Source organism: Leuresthes tenuis, unplaced genomic scaffold, assembly GCF_036924035.1.
Source record: "Leuresthes tenuis unplaced genomic scaffold, fLeuTen1.0.hap1 SCAF_13, whole genome shotgun sequence".
Taxonomy (NCBI): domain Eukaryota; kingdom Metazoa; phylum Chordata; class Actinopteri; order Atheriniformes; family Atherinopsidae; genus Leuresthes; species Leuresthes tenuis.
The window spans coordinates 10,100,563-10,122,324 of NW_027325367.1; the positions used below are offsets into that span (position 1 = coordinate 10,100,563).

General features: G+C 40.7%; 2 protein-coding genes across 4 annotated transcripts; both read right to left on the minus strand.

Annotated features, from left to right (window-relative positions):
* Positions 1-5,111: 5,111 nt before the first annotated feature.
* Positions 5,112-17,669, minus strand: smek1 (SMEK homolog 1, suppressor of mek1 (Dictyostelium)). 3 transcript variants are annotated; one of them, XM_072361677.1, is made up of 15 exons: positions 16,546-17,669; positions 16,394-16,449; positions 16,180-16,278; positions 15,436-16,053; positions 14,407-14,484; positions 14,192-14,308; positions 11,382-11,498; positions 11,159-11,290; positions 10,681-10,783; positions 10,431-10,589; positions 10,159-10,328; positions 9,794-9,933; positions 8,542-8,732; positions 6,969-7,180; positions 5,112-6,541 (listed from the first exon to the last, which is right to left on the minus strand). In XM_072361677.1, the coding sequence occupies exons 1-15, from the start codon at positions 16,685-16,687 to the stop codon at positions 6,422-6,424; spliced, it is 2,454 nt and encodes an 817-aa protein (XP_072217778.1). In that variant the 5' UTR covers positions 16,688-17,669; the 3' UTR covers positions 5,112-6,421. The 3 variants fall into 3 exon arrangements, with proteins under 3 accessions (XP_072217778.1, XP_072217779.1, XP_072217777.1); XM_072361678.1 differs by having other exon boundaries at positions 8,629-8,732; positions 9,794-9,936; XM_072361676.1 differs by having other exon boundaries at positions 9,794-9,936.
* Positions 17,670-18,173: 504 nt separating this feature from the next.
* erh (ERH mRNA splicing and mitosis factor) lies at positions 18,174-21,645 on the minus strand. The gene is made up of 4 exons (XM_072362646.1): positions 21,510-21,645; positions 20,952-21,039; positions 18,985-19,105; positions 18,174-18,902 (listed from the first exon to the last, which is right to left on the minus strand). Exons 1-4 carry the CDS (start codon positions 21,510-21,512, stop codon positions 18,800-18,802), a joined length of 315 nt encoding a protein of 104 aa, XP_072218747.1. The 5' UTR covers positions 21,513-21,645; the 3' UTR covers positions 18,174-18,799.
* Positions 21,646-21,762: the final 117 nt, after the last annotated feature.

The following is a 21,762-nucleotide window of genomic DNA, read 5'->3' on the forward strand; positions in this document are numbered from 1 at the left end:
GTGTTTGTTCAGTACCACAGGCTGACACATCTCTCTTATCTCTTGCCCAGCAAAACCATATGCCCCTTGGCCACAGAGGGAGGGCGGGAGGATAGAAGGATGAGGTGTAAGTGCGTGAGGAGGGAGTGGGGCAGTGAGTTGTGAGCTTATAATATGTCTTTGCAGGATACTGAAAATAATAAAAGAGGCACATGCCATGCGTAATATACAGAAGAGTTATTCAAGGTCAGCCAGGGATTGAGACAGAAATATAAAGATGAAAAGAAATGAAAGCACGAAGAGTGGACAGTGAACAGATACATGGCGAGGCACTGACTTGAACCAAAGGAGCTTCTGCCTCGACCCGCAGCCCTTGCGCTCCCCTACGGCTTCTCAGTTGCCCGTTGACCACACACGCCGCCTGGCACAACCTGGACGCCAACGCCACACGACACAGAGCCACCGTCAAAAAGCCTCAGACACTCCAGCAGCAGGAGCCATCAGGCCCGCCTGCATGAAAGGAGGAAAGAAACTGAATAATTGTGATCATACAGAGGCTTTTACGTCTTAGAAACAAAAGCAGACACAAATTGAGAATGTCAAACACCGTTTTGACTGCTACTGTATTCGGGAACAGTTCTGTTTGGTTAGTTTTGTGTTACTGGCCAGAACCAAAGGCTTGCCAAGGCATTTACATATAGCTAGAGGTTTGATGTGTTAAGTTGAATAGTGAGTTTTATATACACAATAGTATCCTGACTGAGTGACTGGTCCCACATGTTCAACTCTCACTGAACCACACGTACGATCTCCCTTGTTTATTGGCTGGAAACTGATACCTTTAAGGGCTTCATTCATGCTATATTACGTGAGGTAAATTCAATAGCTCAGACATCATGGCTGGGTCGTTCACCTTCCTGCCCTGGGTGATTTTTACATGTCAGCCTCCGTGAGCGTTTTTCCTCACAGAAGACATTGTGTTTCCCAGCACTCTGTTGCTCGGCAAAGTTTATCAGCAACACCTCCAGTTATAAGTGCCCAGAGGGCCAGTGAGGTTGGTTTTATTTAATTCAGTGTGAGTTTTACGTGCTTTTAATAGGGGCAGAAATGTATGCGTGTGGGGATTTTATCTGCTAGATTCCGATGTGTGAGTTCACATTACTGGGGCACCATTAAATGTAAACTCCTGGAAAGTACTCTGCTCCTAGGAATAGATCCAAGTGTGTGTGCATGTGTGTGAGCAGCTATCTGCAGCTCATGGTGTGGATTTACAGCGTGCCCCCTGAGTACACCTCCAACCCATCTCACTCACATACACAAACAAGCACAAACACACACGCTACTCGGTGCGGAAGGTGCGCTCTTTATCACTCTGACATTTCCATTTAACCCGCAGTCCAAGAGCTCTTAGATCCCCATCCATGTTTCCTGCGCCCCATGCTGCGGTACAATACCAGCCACTTAACATTTAGCAATAGCAGATCTGTCCCATATTCTTCCACTTCCCACTGCTTCCATGGGAAAGTTTGTTATTTATCTCTGATTTACAGTGGCAAGAGTTATGAAGGGAACACGGGCTTGCAACCAAGACACAAAGGAGGTGCAGGCCTACTGCTGTTTTACGGTGCATATTTAGGTCGAACTGTATCTTCTATGAGCTGGTGAATGCAGTTTATGAAAGGAACCCAAAAGGAATAAGAGAAGTTCCCAACCTCAAGATCAGGAACCTGCAAGCAAAGAAAAAATGACAGGGTCACAGGATCATAACAGGGTTAATGATGATTAAAAACACTTTGTTTTTCTGGCCTTTGTCTGAATCTACATCTATGCCTGCATGCATCTGAAATGGTTTTACAGCAATCAAGACGAGAGGGAGCAGCCGGCCTTTGCATGGCGTTGAACCATTGTGCACAGTATGGCCACATGGCTTGTGAAAATGAGTGCCAGTGCTCATTACTTTATTACTTCATGTTGACAAAGTATTGGGTACACAAATGCCAGGAAACAGCAAACAGAAAAAGTCAGGAAATCTAAAAAACCTGTCAGATAAAGACATCTTCACATTCTAGAAGCTTTAATCCTGCACCTTTTTTTTTGCTTGAAAAATATCTGACCCAAATGTCAAGGTTGCTTCAGCTGACTCCTCTTCTAACCAACAGTTATTCAGTTCAGTTTAAGATTTGCATTTGCAAATTGGTTAAGAGTGACTCCACAAGACAATCTGTTTCAGATGCCTTCAGGAGGCAAACAAACTTTGCAGAGAGGAGTCAGATTTAAAGTTAAATAGATGGAGCAATAGGACTGCTGGGATGTCGTCAGCATCATGACTTCCAAACCAGGGAAAAGGTTTAACTTCTTTTTTTGGTTGAGGGGCTTATTGAAATTCTTTTATATTAAATTTATGGTCATCATATGTCATTCTAGAGACCTCTTGGCTTAATCTGTCATTCACCACTTCCGTTTCCTAAAAGGAAATATCATGGAAAGTATGATGGACTTCTGTTCGTGACACCGTCTCACCTCTTGCCTAATGTGAACCAGATGGGACGGATGATGACTTTTCTCCACTCTTTCATTTGCTACCGACGGATGCTGACCCGGGGCGTCATGGCTGCCTCGCGGCGTTCCTGCCGCCCTCTCGCCGCCCCGGGGACGCTCAGCTCCAGGGTTTAACACGGTGATTAATCACACGCCGCGGCGGGCGTGCTGTGCTCAACACGGCCAATCACCTCCATTAAGGCGGGGGAGCTCCGGCGGACACAGAGAGCACTTTGTGCCGGGAAACACAGGTCATTGTCTGCCGCGCCGCCCTGGCCCGGTGAGGAGACATGAAGGTGGACTTTGTGCGGCTGTTTTGACAACCTCGGCCTGGTTTCCGAAAACCGCATGTGTGCCACATTTCCTATTTCATATCCTGATTTGGTTAGCAGGATTACATGGGACTTAAATAATATTTTACAGCTTATGCTATCCTTGGTGTCCCTCTGATCAGTTGAGGTTGCCACAAACTTCCATACAATAATAAAATAAGCATATAGGTCAACTTAAGCTCAGTTCACAGATAATTGCAAGCCCAGATTCATCAAGTTGCTCATTCTGCAGATCTCCCTAAGTGGTGTCCATCGCCCCCTATAGATTATCTCTTGTTACTGTCAACAGTTCAACACAATTCACATAAAAAGTCACAAAAAGTCTTAAAAGAGCAACATGTTTACACAACTCACCAGCAAGAGTCAATTATATCTTAATTTATTGCAATACAAAAGGCTCATGAGGCTGAGTTGCATTAGAATTCTGTGTTTTTATCATCCTCAAACTTAACTCCCATCTCCGCCTACGAGTTCCTTTCAAGGGTCTGGGTTGCATGATATACGGATGGCGTCTGCAAGCCGAGTTTCCTTTGTTTTAATAAAAATGGTCAAAACAACGGAGCGATCCAGTGAGTGGAGCTTGGGCTGGGGTCGCTTTTGTCAACTCGTATTTCCAAGGCCAAGAATGAACTGGAAACATGGACGCTTGCAATCACTGAAGGGCAAAGGGTCTTGTTCTCTGACAGCTGAATATATTTCATATACCGATGACGACTGGGTGATATGGTCAGAAGCATTATGTGGGAACAAAGGGGATCAAATAAAATACAGTGTAAAATAGTTCATAACGTAGTTTGTCACGGTCTTACAGCATAGGACAGACATGGTTAGTCTCCATACCAAATCGTGCCGGTAAGCCCTGCTGCTGCCTGACTGTTGACATTTGGATGGATACTGATGTGATCAATGCAGATAAAGTTCATAACCAGCAGACCAAATGCTTCGGGAGCCGAGCCGATCAAGAGAACTGTCAAAGAGGCTTTTCATTTGCCCAGCAGGAAACTGGACAGCAGTGCCCCTGATGGGGACTCTTAAGCCTGGCAGACATACAGGCGAGCAGCGCAGGGTGAGCGACTTGGCACTGGAAACGGAGCCGGCATTCTGGTGGAGCAGTGGCTGGCACCAGGAGCAAGCTGGCCTCTCCAGTGGCAAAGACACAAGGCACAAACAAACACGCACAGACAGACTCTGCCACACTCCTGCTGAGGAGCAAACAGAGGCTGGCAGGGAGGGCTGCTCTTCAAAAGCTGCTGTTGTCTGGAGATGGCTTTCATGTGAATGAGTGCCTTAATAGGCGTTGTGTGATGGCTCTCATCGCACACTGGGCACCCAGTGATCCTCTTCTGTTGGATTTTAATTAATAAACAATGTTTGAAGGGCACAATGCACTTGGAGGGACAACACAGTGACTTCTTGGTGGCCTTGATGCTGTTTGTTTTGGAGATGTACTCTAACTCCCACTGAGTTGACCACATAAGCTGGGAGGTGCAGGCTTTTTTCAAACAATTTTTACTAAACAGGAAAAAAAAAAAAGGTCTACCAGAGTGCTATGGTTTTCAGTTATGACAGAAAGTTCACAGTGATGACAGCATGTTAACATACATGTTTTCTTACTGAAAAAAACAGCAATTACAACCAAATGTGTGTCATAAATCATTCGCACTTGCAACAAAACTGTTAACCATCTAAAGAACAGACCTTTAATTGGAACCTTTCACTTTGGTAGTCCTGTTTCTGGAAGAAAATGCAAGTAAAACTGCAGTTAATGCAGTGATGTACAAGGATTTTTTTAAAAAAAAGGTTTGTTCTCACAGCAGTAATCCAGGACGATTATTAAGATCATCATCTTCCTGTCGACAAACAAAAAAAAAAAAGGTCTTAGGTGGGATAGAAGTGTTAAAACAGCAGCTGTGTGGAGAAGCTATTCAAGAACAACTGACTCAAATGCACAAAACATTATTTAACTCCGATTAAACTGCTTCAAGGTGAAGGTGAAACGACCAAAGTGGAGATGATTCAACTCTACAACAATTCACCTGTGGAGTTAGAGCACCACCTGGTGGATGGCGAGGACATTAGCTGCCATGAGTTTTCAGTGACATCTGCTTTTTTTTTTTTAATGTTACGGCATTTCTTTGTCCCACTCCATGAGGTGGGAGTGAGATAAACCCAAAAAGCACTAAGAGTAAATCAGAGCACAGAGCATGCTGTGTGGTTTCACAAGACAATGTGTTAAAGTTGCAGAAAAAGTTAAACAAACAGTTTGGAAATTGAATACTGATTTATTTTGAAGTCACTACTCAAATGATAGCTGCTGGAATATCAGATCAGTCTTCAGTTTTCAGAGGCATTTGGCTGCCGTAGAGTCTGTGGCATCGTGCTGAACTCAAGAACACCGATTGTGCTACCAAAGTTGGGCCATCTTCTTACGAAGGAAAGGAACCATGATTTATCAATAAGATGTTAGATGGAGCAAAGAAACATAGAAGTTATTAGGACAAAGGTAGTAGGACATCTTACAGCAAAGATCATTTTTAATGGTCCCAAATTTTCCAAACAACTAAGTGTACACTCATGAAAAAAGAAAAAAATGAGAAGATATGACAAAATTCATCACATCTAGAATTCCACTCAATCTTTAATCAAGATGGGATTACAAATTCTCCAAAAAATCTGCAGTTTCAAAGGGCAAAAAGGGTAAAACTAGCTCACCTACTGAGGTCTTTAAAAACCTGTTCAAGTGTGACTGAAAACGTCCTGAACATTTAAAGGCAGGTCTTTTTCTTGTAATTTACAAAAAACAGGTGAAAGATTGAGACAAAGAGAGAACAAAAAGAAAATGAAGAAACTGCTGGCTTTTTTCTCTTCAGAGAAAGAACATCCGCTGAGGAACGACGACAATGATGACATCATCAAACGACAACAAGGACAGCTCTTTGCCACATGCTGCCTCCCATCTGGTCCTATATACTAACTTAAAAGGGGACGAAAAGCAACAGACAAAGAGGGGAACAAGAGCAGAGAAGAAAAGTAGAAAAGAACAGTGGGGAAGTGGACTCTCAGGAGGGGATGGGGTGCGATTGGTGGTTCTGGGTCTGAATTGGCCGACCCATCTGGGCCGCTGTGATGTCCTTCCCTGAGTGGGGGGCAGGGGGAGGGGGCAGTGAGTTATGGTCCAAGCATGTGAGCTCTAAGGGATTTCAGTCTGCATGTACATGTGTATTAGTATGTGGTCTTTTCCCCCAGTTGCAAAATTACCAAACTCCAACCAGCCTCATGCTTTCCGAGTCCACTGAGGATCTTTAAGAGATCTTCTCTTCCCCCAAAACTGTCACTTGTCTGCTTCACTTTTCAGACAGCATTTCCACTCCTGGACTCCTGATTGGCACTTGTATGAATACGATGAGTCTGAGGAGGCTTCATATTCATTAGCAGTCTGCTCCTCCTTTGGCCACCCGCTGACAATGAGGGGTGGCTTTCATTCATTCAATTTGTGTACAAGTTTGATCATTCCTGTGAAAGCCTGTACTCTGAAACTGTTTGAGCAGAGCACAAGCTGCAAAAGTGATTCTTTACGAGCTCAGTTTGGACTTCTTTGAAGGTGGCAGAGGGTCCTCTTTACTCTCCCCATCCTCTTCCTCTTCCTCCTCCTCGTCATCATCAGGATAGTCCACCAGTCCCACTAAACCTCCCTGGGGCAAACAAAAGAAATAACATTAATCCAGTAATCATGAGCAGTTTGTGGAAGTATTGTTTCATTACTTTAATGCCACGTTACATTGGAATACATCTTTGTTATGCTGTTAGTAATCTGTCTATTAAAGATATGCTTTTTTGTCTTATGAACATTGTTTATTCTGACTTTCCACCGTCTAAATAAAAGCGTGCAAGTAAAGAGCGAGTACAGCCAATAACACATCAGCTGTGATGACAACTGTATGCAATGCAAAACAGGCTTGGTGTGAAAATCACAGAATAGTGTGATGTGAGTTTCATGGCTAAAGCTCTGCTTTCACAATTCTTGTTGTTTTTCAACTTGATGCTTAAAACTCAAGTCTCCATGAGAGACTTTGTGGGACTCTAAAGGGAGAGACTTCACTTCAAAAAGCTGACGGGTACCTTTGTGGTTACAGTTGTGGTGGGGGGTGAGCTCCGTGCCCCTGAGCCCGGAGAACCTGGTGACCCTGGAGAACCTGCGTTCAATGAGGCAGAAGGAGGAGGACTGGACAGGCTAGTTTTAGTGGATCCAGAGAAGGAAAGCTTGAAGCTTGGATTCTGCCTGCCTGAAAAGCTCGACTTCCCCATCACTTCTTTATCGTCTGTGTCTTTTACTGTGGGTTGAGATAGAAAGGTGGACAAAATATATATATATATGCGTTCAATAACAATAACGTTTTTTTACAGTAATTAATATTGTCCTCTGTAACCAGGACAGATTCTTGGAAGCCTGTATAAAACAATGCTTTCTGTAGGGAAAAGGGGAACACAGCTCAATTTATCAACATATCTTCATATCTAACCAGCATGTGACAATACTTCATTCAGAGTTCATTCTTAAAATTACAAATACACCGAACAACATCTTTGTACATGCTAGCACAAATCCAGATAAATGTATTTTAAATTATATGAACTTACATATATGGTCTTCAGTGGGGTTGGAGATAAACCACATACACTGGTAATTTATAATGACTAGACCTAGAACACGATCAGGTTTTAAATTCAAACCTAGGGGTGGGCGATATGGCAAAAATATAATTTTTTTATAAGATTTTTAAAAAATTAAATCACGGTTTCGATTTTATCTTAAATTGAAAAGTGAAAAACAGACAGTGTTGCAGGAGTATTTTCGGCTGGGCAGCTCGTACCGCGGGTCAACGACTTGAAGCAGACGTTTGAAACGGTACCATATATTTTGCAAGACAAAAGGTAACTGCTTCTGTTACCTCTTTCTATCACTTGCTTGACTTGTCCTAGGAGTGCCTTTGTCAAATGCCTGTGTTAGTGTTGTCTGTTTTGGTGTTACGCCAGCTGCTGCCTCCGCCTGCGGTGCAGGTGCCGCTCGCTGTTTGGCTCTCAGCATATTGTTTGGGATGATTGAACAGGTTTGTCGTGTTGCCACCCTACATGCAAACCGTTTCTGTGCAAACTTTGCAAATTACATTTGCTTGTGCTTGATCAGTTGTGGAAAATCCAAACCAATTCCATATAATGGAGGTGGAATTTTTTTAGCGACCAACTCCTCCGTTTGGCTTTCAGCCATAGCTCTCTGTGCAGCTACTGCTACACAAAAACAAGGAGGCGGGTAAGAAAGCGCGTCACTGCCCGTAATTCGCTGTGATCGGTCGGTCAGGTTGACGACGTACTACCTCTGGTGCGTCGGTACATCAGCATAGAACTTCAATTTATAGATTGTGCCCTATTCCACGATCTCTGCAGTTTGACAGATCGCTACCGATCGTCTTCACGTTGCAATCGTTCATGATTTAATATCGTTATATCGCCCACCCCTATTCAAACAGACTGTATTTTAGTATAACAGATTTATATACACAAAAACCTGCCATGTCATCACAGACACAAGTACGGACTACTCATTGATAATTGTCTGGTCCTGTAATAACTCCAGCACATGCGTCTCCCCGGCACATCAAACTCACACACTAAAAACAATGTGTCCCAAACGTACATTTCTTTCTCTCCATGAACTTGCTAATAGGCTCCATGAGGTCTTCCTCACTCTTCATCTTGTCAGAAGGCGGAACAACTGCCTCACCGTCTTCAAGGTCATCCTCATCCGTATTAAACCACATCTCCTCTTCGTCCTCTAGCGTCCGTGCATCGCGACGGAAGCGGTGGTTCCGCAGGATAGAGCGCATGCTGCGGAAGATAATGAGCAGCTGAGTGATCAAACAACAAAATATCGTATCTGTACATCATATAAGTCTTCTTAAACCACTTTTACACTTAATGCGTTTGTGTAATGTGATGGGAAACAGCTGGTAGCATGAGCAATGGTGTTTCTCCAACATTTGTGTACCATCAATCAGAGAAGTAACTGCTACATTACACAATCTCAATCATTAGTGAACTCAGTGTGTAAAACTGAGAAACCTGAGGTGCTTGTTTTTATAACAAAACATGTAAAAAAAAACTGTAAAAAAACTGTAAAACTGTAAAAAAAAAATACAGTATGTAACACTGCAAAATTATGTAACATTCCCATTACTTAAACACCTTATCAATGTGAGCTGTAAAACAAATATATCACAGAGATTTTCACTATTTACTGTCAAATTATAATTATTAGAACAATTCTAAGAAAAATAACCTTGCAGAAACTCAAAAATACACACTTACTCACAGAAATGTCCTAATTCTACAAAGTGCAACAAGATGTTTTCATCATTTTCAAACCAATCAATTAGCAAAATTACAATGTAAAAGGTTTTGTTCGTCTAAGTGTATTCCTTTTGCTCTTACTATAACATCACAAAGGTAAAACTGAGACATCTACACACACTTGCAATAAACACGTAATTCCAAATGGTAAATGTTCAGTTATGACAATCAACTAAAGGTTTTTTGCCTTGATGACAGTGAATGCAGCATGTCTGGGCTACTGCTGTGTGCTTCACTGGAACATACAACTTGGTCTATCACTGATTCTGAGGTGAGTTGCAGCTGATTTATTATCAGTGACATATTGAAACATAGCTTCAGGAATAAGTCTCTGTATTGATATGCTAAGTAGTCGTGTGCTAATAACCTCACATTGAAAGCCACTATACTATTGAGGTGTACTCAGTGAACCTGATATTGATCAGTCAATAAACGCCTTGATTGGGATCCGATCCTGTACTTGAGATGACTGAACTCAATGATGACTTCACTAGTGTCAGTGTAATAGAAGTAACAGTACTGTGCTTTGGTGTTCTCACCTATCCAGTTTGGGGTTGTCTTGTCTCTCTCGCTGCTGTTCATATCGTAGCTTTAGGCCCTTGAATGTCTGGACATAGTCCACATCCTCGAGAGCCTTCCAGTAGTTCTCCACTATATGAGCCGTGAGAGACTTCACATCCTCCTGGGGGTAATGGGAGGCGAAAGCAAAGGATAGAAATGCAGTAGGAGTGGGAAAGTGGGAAAAGAGAAACGAGAGATATTTTACAGTATAAGAAAAAGACCATACAGAGGAAGAAATGGAACGTGGTTAACGAACGAGATAAAAAATACAACACGTTTGTGTCATATAAAACTTCAGAAAGACAGTTCTGACAACTAGTAACCGAGTTAAGGAGACACTCACCACACGGATATATTCAAACATCTCAATGATGGCCGAGTTCATGAGATTGTAGCGTGAGCCGTTATTGAGGAAGGCCTTGATAACGGGCTCAAAGAGGAAGTTTCTCATGATGTAGCGATTGTAGAATTCATCCTTCAGACCAATAATCCTCCGCATGAAGCGCAGGGCACCTGTGTATGCAGAAACACAGACGTCCAAATTCCTTCCGTTATGTTCGAAATAACATACACAATAAGTTGTGTTCAAGTTCAAAAGTAATAGATGTCACTTACATAGTGCCAGGAAGGCATGCTGAGAGGCAGTGAGCACCAATACCCTCCTGAGAATGTCCTTGTTGATGATGTAGTTCTTGATGTGATATGTGTGGTGCTCAACACAAAATGTTAGCAGCTCCAAAATCAAGGCAAGCAACTGGGATGTCTGAAAGTCATCTACAGGAGGGAGAAAAGAAAGTAAGCAAAACAAAAAGCCCCCACCAGAAACAGAGCTAACACGTAAACACAGCTCAAGGACATTCAGCACCTTTGCTAGGCTTTTCTTCTGTGGTGTTGGCCAGTAGTGGAGCTGAGAGGACATGCATACAATGCTTGTAGAAAAAGCTCAGGAACTCAGTCTTTTCAGTTTTCTGGAAAAAAAAGAAAAAAGAAAAATAAGGAGGTTTTGCCAAATTGCAACATTTTGAAATGCAATGTGTAAATGGTTTTCCCAGTTCCCATAAAACTAAAAAAACAAGGCCAAAAATAGGGTCATTCAGTCTGTACTAATATCTACTGGAATGATGATATCTCTGTCTCTTTTTATTTAACACACCATTTCCCTGTTTTCTTCTCTTTTACATCCCTATCAAGAGGTATAGGCCCATGGTTGTTGTTTCTGACCAATACCATTCGACTCAACAGAACTGAGCCGGCAACACTGGAAGGATCCTGCTGAAGGTCACGGTCGAAACATCGTCCAAAAACAAAACAAAAAAAATTACTGGAGAAGTGTGCAAACTCACATTTGCAGTAGCCAACATGTTCTCTGGATCCACCAGAGTCCGTAGCAAACCCATTAGCTGCACTGCTCCACCAAGCTCTGGGTCTGTATCACAGATCATGTGTTCTATGATCAGGTTGATCAGAAGGATGTCCTGAAAGGTGAAGAAATATTATTTTAGGCCCACTTCTATGAGAAATTAGTACAACTTCCTTTCATTTCACTTTGTCTCTTTACATACTCACATCATCATTCTGCTGAGATTCCTGCATGACAAACTCTCGTACCATGGAGGGGTTGTACTCCACAAGATAAGAGAATATATCTGTGGCTGCACCACGCACCTGAACATCATCCATTCCCTGTTTGACAAAAATGCATTCTTAAATTCCAGGAATATGTTGAGTTGAATGCTAAAGGTGTCATATTTCCCTGATTTCAAGATGTATCTCAATGCAGAAATGAACTATTCTGCATCAATGCAATGACATAATAATCTCAACAGTTTGCAGCGGACACAAAATCATGGCATGCGACCGCTTACTAGCGATTTTCTAGCATCAACCCAACAATGAAATTGCACTGCAACGTTGCTGAGTTACACAGAACTACTGTAAAACAGACATAAAAGTAGAAGGAAAAGGCACATTATGTAGCTGTAACCGAAAACTAGATTAATTGTACACGGTGTGGAAAATCTTCATTGCAAATAAAATACTTGGGCAAGACAACCAATGCAAGAAACCATATAAGCTGCTTTCACATTTCCCTAATAACTGCAACCTCGGGGGATACAGTCAGCACCACTACTCGCCAACATTTTAAACACTGGAAGACAGTGTAGATTGTAAAAGAAAAAAAGAAACAATGTCATAGAGAGCTGGTCTCTCGTGATTCGTGGTTATCTTTTGGATAGTTTCTTCACTCCTCATGGCCATACTGCAGTGAAAAGTGCCCCTTGTTTTGCAGAAATTAAGATAACAAATGAGAACAGACGATCTGTGTCATGTTCAGTTAGCAGCTTGCTCTCCACAGTGATTCAGCGGGTTGAATCATCTGAAAAAACATCAATGAAATCTGACAGTGCCAATGGTGCATTATAAACAAAAAAAATACAACAGACGTTCACAGAAAGTCCAGACATGCCCAACAGCTGACGGTAAACCAAGTGTGAGGGAGCGAGAAGAGAATAAGAAAGAGAATAACGGTCCATGTACTTGTTCAGTAATGGACAATCCCAGCTTTCCCAAGCTGCTGAAGACCTTGGAGCCACAGTGTTAGCTATGGCTACACCTGTATTCTACAGCCAAACTAAATTCCACGTAAAGAACTGTATAAAGTTTGTCAGCAGCGGGTATATCCCATACTTCTACCCTTTTCGTTTTTTTTTTAATTAATCGACCTGTACAGCAGAGTCTAAACACTCCGTGTTCTAAACATGTAAAAATGATACAACAGCCATATTAAGCTGAGCCAAGACTGGTAGTATTTGCACAACGTCACTACCTTGTGCTGCTTCATATCAGTAAATAAGGAGCGGTGTGAACTTAGAGCCTCAACCTAATCAACCTATGTAAAGAGAGGAAGAGAAGACAAAAGAAAGAGAAAAGAAAAGACTTGCAGCAATCAACTTGGCAGTGGACATACTCCATGATGACTGAGAAATAAGTGGGTACACTCCATATAACCTGCACTAATCCACTCGTATGTAACCTACAGCTTCTAGTGCTGAGGTGGGTCAAAAGTTGCAACTTAGATATTTTAAATAAATATTTTTACAATTTATATAAGCAGATTTTTTTAATGCACTTACAATGGAATTCAGATTGATCTGACTACTTATATCAATGAAAATTAATTATATACGTGGTCTGACACAGGATGTATTAAATTAAATTTAATCGACTTTAAAGGGCAGTATAGACTCCCACCTCTATTGTATGCAGATGTGACAGGAACATGGTGAATAAGTTATCACTGGGTGCTTTTTCTGATAACAAAACGTACAAAATCAGTTCTGAGGGACTGCAAGATAATTCCGTCCGTTTAGGCTTAACTTCACACCACACTGCAGACACACACTGCAGACACATATTCATGCAGCCTGTGTAGCGTGGGACAGCTACACCTCTACTCCGCCATGCTGTTGTGTGTGAAGGGTCACGGACCAAATTTCTTTGGGGGGGGTTCACAAAAATTGCAAAGAGGCCGCTCTAGAGTATTTGGTTCATCCCTTTCAGCTACTGTAGTTACATGTCAGTGAGGCAAGTCACAGTGTTTTAGAATATAAATAACTTGTTCTAAGAGGATGAAAAATGCTATTACTGTTTTCATGCAAATCTACACAAATGAAAATTATTCAAAAAGATGACTAAATGTTACACACTGGAACTTTATCATTGCCGAGAGCTGGTCTTTGTGACAGATAATAAAACCAAGCATTATTAATCACAACAGTTTAAAGGTATCAGACAAGAAATAGGAGGAAAATCAAGCTACTACACAACTAAGCCAGAAAATGCTCCTTCCTATGGTGTCTTTCTCAGCCCTGCAGCAGCAACACTGATGACCATCAGCATCCTTACTCATACTCAGCTACTATAGTCAATACACTTCAAGCCTCTGAGCTTCACGTTGTACAGAGCAAACCAACTTTAGTAATGTTTCATTGTGGAAAAAGTTCTGACAAGTTCAAGAGAACAAATAGCTGAGTCATGGTTTGTAGGTGAAGGATGAAGCATAATCAATATCCAAACACCCAAAAATCTTAAATAACATTCTGTTATAAGAGCTGCACTGAAATAATAAATTAAAATGAAACACTATAAGGATGATATAAGAGTCTGATACTGTTTTACGCGTTGTGGTGTCGTGTGCGTTAACATTTATCGATGTCCATTAGTTCACTTTCAATTTATTATCACATTAGAAGTATATTTCATGATTCCAGTGCAAAAACAGGAGCGTCCAAGCCACTGACACCAAGAGCCAAATTCTTTATGTCTGTGCTGGTAATTAACTTAATTTTCTTGATAATCAATCAAACTACACTCACCAGTATGACCTCTAGTGCAGGTAGAATGCCCATGTTTGACAATGTCTTGAAGAAGGCGTCTCTGTTTTGAGGTTGTAATGTTTGTGAGAATGCACAAAACTCCTTTAGGAAGTTTACCTGTAAGGAATCAAAAGACATGGCTCTATGAAACTAGGGACAATAATAATGGAGTATTGACATATCACTTGGTAAATAATAATAAAATGATGACATACCAGTTCATGTCTTTTGTCATCATCGGTAGCCTCATCTGTTAGCTGTGCAAATAGATCTGTGAGGAACTTCTCATCATCCTGACATCAAAAGGGAAGGAAAAATTATGAAAGGGTTATTACAAAATATATAAAATCAAGACATCAGGGTACAACTGACCCTCACACTTCATTGTGAGCCTGCCAAATTTGTAACACAACAGCTGATTATCTACAATGGAAAGGTCTGATACAACTGAATAGAAAAAAACAACACTAAACAATTAAATAAATAGTTAATTTAATAAATTTCTCTCTTTATATTTAATCCATAAAACAATCTAAAAACATATGCTTTCTGTTTTTAAAAACACTGGCTGTCAATATGAGTACATGTGTGTATAAAACAGTTTATATTTTACACTGAAAACCCAGTGTCACCAGATATTATCAATAAAAAGTTTAAATGACTAAAACACTGGTTTAGTGATATCTGTATGTTAGCTTGACAAGAGCAGTTTGAGGTAAGAGAGGAAGGAAAGGTTCGTGTCAACGGTGCTCGGGTTCAGAGCACCACACAGCACAGTGCATCAGAGTAAACAGTGTGCCCGTTTTGGTTTTCCTCTAGCGCAGCATAACTGATTTGCACAACACTTTTCTATCTCTATGGAGACAGCCAAACATAAACACTGCTGAGTTGACATAGTACAAAAACACACAGGTCACATGACCATAAAAGACTAACAGATCATCTGAGGCTGGGTAAAACAGAATAACCCAAAAATAAAACTTCTGTACAGTCCTCAAATTACTGATATTTTAATCTCTAGATATTTAAACACCATTTAAAAAGGGAATCTCCTTCGCATGGATTTTTGATCTTCCAACAGGTTTGTCAACATCCAAAGACAGTTTGTAATGAGCTTACATACATTTGTATCATCTACTTTGAAATAATCTCTTTCAGTGAGAACATTCTTGGTCACAAACAAAAACACACCCCACCAAAATATTAAAGAACACTAATCAATCATAAAAATCCTTACACCTCACCTGTAGCATGCCCACAATTTCCACCTTGTTGAAGAAGATGAAGGAGTGCAGGGTGGACAGCATGTTCTCCTCAAAAACAGAGGGTGTAGGCAGCACCATGTCCTGAATATACTGCACGCGATACGTCTGGTGTATTTTCTGACGCAGTTCAGGATCAGAGATAGGGATCACCTCCTTAAAGCGGGCTGTCTTAGTGAGAAACTCTCGATGCCGCCGCGGGTTTGGCAATGCTGGGTCAAACTCCAGACAACCAATGACGTCCATGATGCACTCATCTGAGAACATAACCTCAAAGAGTGCAGTGCGATTCAGCAGGAAGATGCCTTTAATTATTTCATAGAGGTGGTGCAGTCCCTCTCTGTTGTCCAAATCCTCACACATATGAAACAGTTCCAGAAGCTTGCGAATGTAGCCTTCATTCTCCACAGCCAATGCCAGCTTCTCTCGTCGCAGTGGAGATGGAAGTGAGGAGTTCATCAGCTCAGCAAGGTCCTCCAAGCGATTCAGTTCACATGGCGGCAACTCCAGACCTGGCGATGACATGTCATCAAAGCGCTCCTCCTCAGACTCGTCCGGCAAATCCTGCGTGATGTCCACTGATGGGTCCCTTCCCTGCACCTTAACAACAAGACAAACAGCAGTGAGGTAGAATAGAGCTAAATATAGGGCATCTTACTAAAATATCTTGAGATCAACGTGATAGATGGCACAGACAAATAAATACATCCACTCAAGAACAGTTACCTGGCATATTTTCTCCCAGATTTCATCACATCCAGCCTTCTCTTGGAAGCTTAGTGCCAGATCATAATTTTCAGCCTCTGACCATACTATTAATGTATCCTTTGCGAAAAAATAAAATAAAAATAAACAATCAGACCGTTTCAAATTAATACACACCAGAAAGCAAGCTATTATTCTATACAAGTATACTTTCTCATACTTGCACCATACTGACCTGTTGTTTCTGGTAGGCTGTGTTTGGGTTGATTTTGGACTCCAACAGTAGTGAACCTGTTAGATTAAAACACAGTTGATGGGTATAGTAGCCATAAGGATAGGTAAAGTAAGAGGATCTGTACATATAGTAAAGCTGGATTGTTTACTTACCATCACTCTCAGCTCGCACCAGCAAAGACATGCCTTTCAATCTCTCCACATAGCCCGAGGAGACGTGTCCGGTCCCACGGTCATCCCACTGTCTGTCCTCATTGAGGGTATAGACTTTGACTCGTCGACGAGTGTCAGTCATCCTGGCAGGTGATTGTATTCGGTATCCCCTCCCGACCTTCTTGGCTCTTATATGGCGTCTGCCTCAACTAATAAAGCCACAACTTCAATTCACTTTTGACACTTGTTCACTTCTTCAATGCAATATTGACAACTTGGGAGGGATCAATCAGAACAGCTCTTTGAAGCAGCTTCAAAGTTAAACACCTGCTGTAAGATTCTCCGATTGACTCTGCACCCACAACTATAATATGTGATTAGATTTGACGGTCAGCCTCAAAACTTATCTAACCAGGGATACGGGAAGAGCGCTGGGCAGAAACAGCACAAAAAACGCTGAAGAAAGCTCACGACAGTGTAATTAACATCGCGGAGGACACGGACGTTCACGTTAATCGACTAAATCAGCGGTTGAAAGACGTGACAAAAGACAAAACACACAGCTGTGAGGCGAATATTCAGGAAAAAAAATCCTCCGTTATGATCACTGGCTTACAAAACAGGCTGCCTGCTTATTAGTACAGTTTGTACGCTTGCAGGTAACGCTAGCCAGATACGTTAGCAACGAAACCTAGCGAGCTAGCGCCTACGCTAAGTGCCTACGCTCCACATATTCAATGTAAAAACTACCAGTTGAAACAAACTGACTACAGTTGTGTATCGTTAACATGATATCATACTTGCGGACCACAGACACCGTTTTAATCAAGAATGTCGTTTATACTTTTCTTTAAATAATACGCCAGCTAACTAGCGTTAGCTGCTATTTCTTCCCCAAGTGTTCCGCCATGTTCTGGCTCGGGGCCGTGGAGAGACCACTCTCTCCTTACTCATATTCAAGCATCCCAAAAAATATACAAATCAATAAAATGTAGTTGTATAATTACTGAAAGTTTACGCTTTACATTATATTGCTATTTGCCATTCATTCCAGACGTCTTGCACAGATAATTGCTAAGTTCCCCCCGTGAGTATTCAGCCATCTTGGGTCCCTTCAGAGTCAATACGGGGTTTCCAGCACGGCAACAACGGGGCAGCCCGCCACATTTAAAGGGACAGTAACATGCCAAAAAAGCAGTCTGGATGACTGCGCTGAGCAGACAATGCTCTTACGTGAGTTGTAGCAATAAATCATATGACCATCAGATTCTGTGACCAAAACCATGTAAAGATTTCAGTGGAACCTGTCGATATTGAATAGATATTTCGTGTCGGTTTTATTGTGTTCTCTTATATAAAAATAGAAACGTCTAAGTAACTTATTTAACAGTTTTCCATATGGTTTTTTAATGCAAAAATTATATATAATATAGTTCTAGTTGAATATCTAACTAAGTAAGAGCATAACAGGTAAGTAAATTTGGAGCTACACAAACCATATTAATCAATACTTTTTAACAGAACTTACCATTCAGTCAGAGTAATTTCAATCATGAGACTAACCAGCAAAACAAAAAAAAGGAACACTTTGTTGTACTAACAATTGTATTTTCAAGAATAAAGGCCAGTCAGAAAACAACAGTTTATTTTGTTTAAATCAAAGATAACAGGGTTAAAAATCAGATGCAACACAAAACAATGGGTTTACAAAAAACAGAATTTCACATCATGACACTAAATCTATATGGTAATAACAACAACAGATGAAATGTGGAAATTTGACCTTCTGGGATGTGTTAGATAAATGGGAGCACAAGTCTCCACCTTGTTCCAAACCTGAAGTAAACCGGCTAGATTAAAAAATCCCACAGCATTTGCACAAATAAAAAAGTTGCAACCAAACTGTGGGGCATTTTCCCCCAGAGGGGCTCTCTTACGATCAAAAAAGTTAGTGCTTGCGGCCATAGTCCCCATTCTCATAACCATGTAACAAATTAGAAACAGATGAATGAGAATAAGAAAAGCTGCCAAGCGCTGAAATTGAAAAGCTATTTCAGTATAAAGCCCCAGATGTTTTCCCCATACCCTACCTTACAAATCTGCCCTTTTCACAATGTATAGTATAACAAATGTATACCATTATATGAAACCCCTCCCTTGTCAGACTGACAATGTTGTCCTAATACACAGATCTAGAAGAGCAGCACCAACTCCGTTCCAGTTTGTGTAGCAGGACAACACATCAAAGATGTCTTTACTTTGCTGCTTGCTGAGCCTGACGCCGCAGCAGGACGTATATCTTCTCCTTAATCCAGTCTTTGTTGTATGGTTGGTATGTTTGAGTGTCAGCTCTGTACCTGCATTAAAAGTTAAATGAATTTTAGAGGAAGTGATCCAACACAGAATGCAAGGCTGGTTGTCAGTCAAATCCATACTTACACAAGACAGCTCAGATCTGCCAGGTCGTCAATGAAGTCAAACAACTGACTAATGTCATAAGTAATGGAGGGACTGTTGGGATTCATCCTCTTCAGATGCTCTTCATACATTTTGCAAACACCTGGAAGAGAAGTGAAAGGTATATCTACTGAGAACAAAACGATTCAGAGCACTTTGATTTAAAAGAAAACAGGTCAAATTCTACAGATGATTGAAAAGAAAGCAGATTGCCTGTAATAATCTTATTAGGAACTTTTCCCAAAAGGGGAAAGCAAGATGAATTGAAAAGGATTACTAAAAGGAATACAATAATGAAACTAAGGTAATTTCTCTAACAATCAAACAATTGTTTTGAAGTCCAAGCATCAAAATAAAAAGTACAAAAAGTTCAACAAAGATCAACAAAACATTAATTAAACATTAGTAAGTAAGTAATCTGATGTGCCCGTTTTGTTTCCCACAACTATCAGGGAAGTGCTTTGTAGAAACCTGCTGAGTAGGCTGCACACCAGGGGTGTGACGATACACTCAGCTCACGAGAACGACATGAGATTTTAAGAAAACTACCATGACAAAATGTATGACTGGACCTACAGACTTTTATTTAACCGACTTGCACATTCATTTTTAAATGATTTATCATAACTCTTTACATGCATGATGTAAGCATGAGCTTTTATTAACTTCTTCTTTCACAAATTTAAACTAAATTGCTTAGGTGTACGGCATTATTTTCATACAATGCTTGCATATTGTCCGTCTTATCAGTCACTCAACTGTCATTTATCATTTCCGCCGGGTACCCAAAATGCTGCCAAACAAACGATTTAAAAGTGACGGGGACATCGTCAATGGTAATACCGGTATTTTCCAACATCATTCTGGCTGCTTGCTGCTTCCCCTCCTTCTCTTTCTCCTCCTCTTCATCTTTTCCTTCTCCTTCTTTAGGTTCTGGTAGGCTAGACGTAGCAAAGGCTCATTACTGCCCCCACAGGTCACAAATAGAAGTTTGGATAGCTCACAAATCTCGCCAGACAGATATTTAACGCGACCAGTGGCACGAGATCTCGTCGCACCCCTACTGCACACACTTCCATATAGCTGATATAAACAACAGATTTTTGATGCAATGTAGTCTTAAGTGGGTGAAAAACAAAAACAAATATGCTGCTTGAATATATTGGATTCTAAACTGCACCAGTGGATGATTGCGAGTGAGTTTTTTCCCCATGTTCGACATTATTTTGACAAGATTAACTAATCTTAATGGCTCTGACGGACCACCCGTCTTGAGGTGATGCTCCCTTTTACACTTTTCAATAAAAGTGTAAGGTTTAACCCATCAATTGCATCTTAACAAAGATGTTAAGTTTCTTTAGGGACTGAAAAATAAACTTTCATATTAGACAAGGAAAATTTCTTTCAAGGATTTCAGGAATACAGTCAGGTTTTGAGAGGTGGTTTTTAAGACATTTTTCTTTTAAAATCTAAAATATTTGAGTCTAATTTTTTTATAAACAATGTACTATTATTCTACGTTTTCGAAGACAGGTCTTGTTCTATCTCCATAAAGCTCACAGACTGAGCCACACTGTGTCATATTGATCAACTGAGTTCTAATGGTTTCAGACCAACAACATCAACAAAACTTGATGTAATTTTTTTTAAATCTACTTCCCATCAACCTGACAGTGACTGCTGTTGTTAGCAAACAAAACCACGTCAATTTAACTTAACCGATTCCTTCAAGAGATGCACTTTTTTTTCCTCGTTAGCTTCAATCTGTTGATGAGAACAGTGGCCTAAAAGAAAAATGGTTCTCTTTAAATTAGAGAAAAGGTGATGAAACATGATGACAAAAACAAAGTTGTCTTCACTCAATATCGTTGTCGCTTCAATTTACAATAAAGATAATAGAGACAAAAAAACCTGGCGTTTTTTTTGGGATTTATGGATAAAAACCTTACCTTCCATGCATTCATTCACTGACTCGTAGTCAGCATATGTGCGTCCCTCTGGTCTCTTGGTCGGTTGGACAAGCAAAATTGTGTGTGACTGTAAAGTACACATTAATAATATTTAAGACAGTAGAATGCAGTTTACTCTCTGGCAAAGCAAGGCATTTTCATGAGTTTTGCTGTCGAGGAGACAGTCTCTTTCAAATAAAGAACAGCGGGAAACCTTTTTCCCTGTCGTTATCAAGCTGGAACAACGTTGGTAATTTAGCAGACCACTGGACTTAAACTAACGTCACTTGCTAATAAAATGCAAATATTGCATTTTATCACAAGCATTCTGTCAGCAGACGTGACTTCAAACAAATAAACCCCTAAAAAACAGAAGTGATGTAGCAAGACGTTAATATTAAAGCAAAATAATACAGCACCAGAAGAAATGGGACAAAATACATCTTGGAAAACAGCAATAAACGTTAGCCCCTACGCTTGTTAGCTTAGCTATGACAGACTGCCCTGAGCTAGTGTGGCTGAGGTTATCTTTTTAAACTCTGAACAAAGCACACCTACCATATTTCTGCACCCCGCGGATCCTCTTTATTTACTGCGGTTGCAAAACTCAAACAAATTGCTCGTTTGTACTTCTCAAATCACCGTGCAAATTTAGTGGCTCCAGAAAAATACAAAGAGGAAATTACGTGGCCACTTTTCCGGTTGGAAAGATATTTGATTTCAAAATAAATGTTTTGATTCAAAATAAAATTTAGAAGGATACGTCGACTTTTTTTTATGTATACGCCACAAAAACAGTATGTTTATTTCT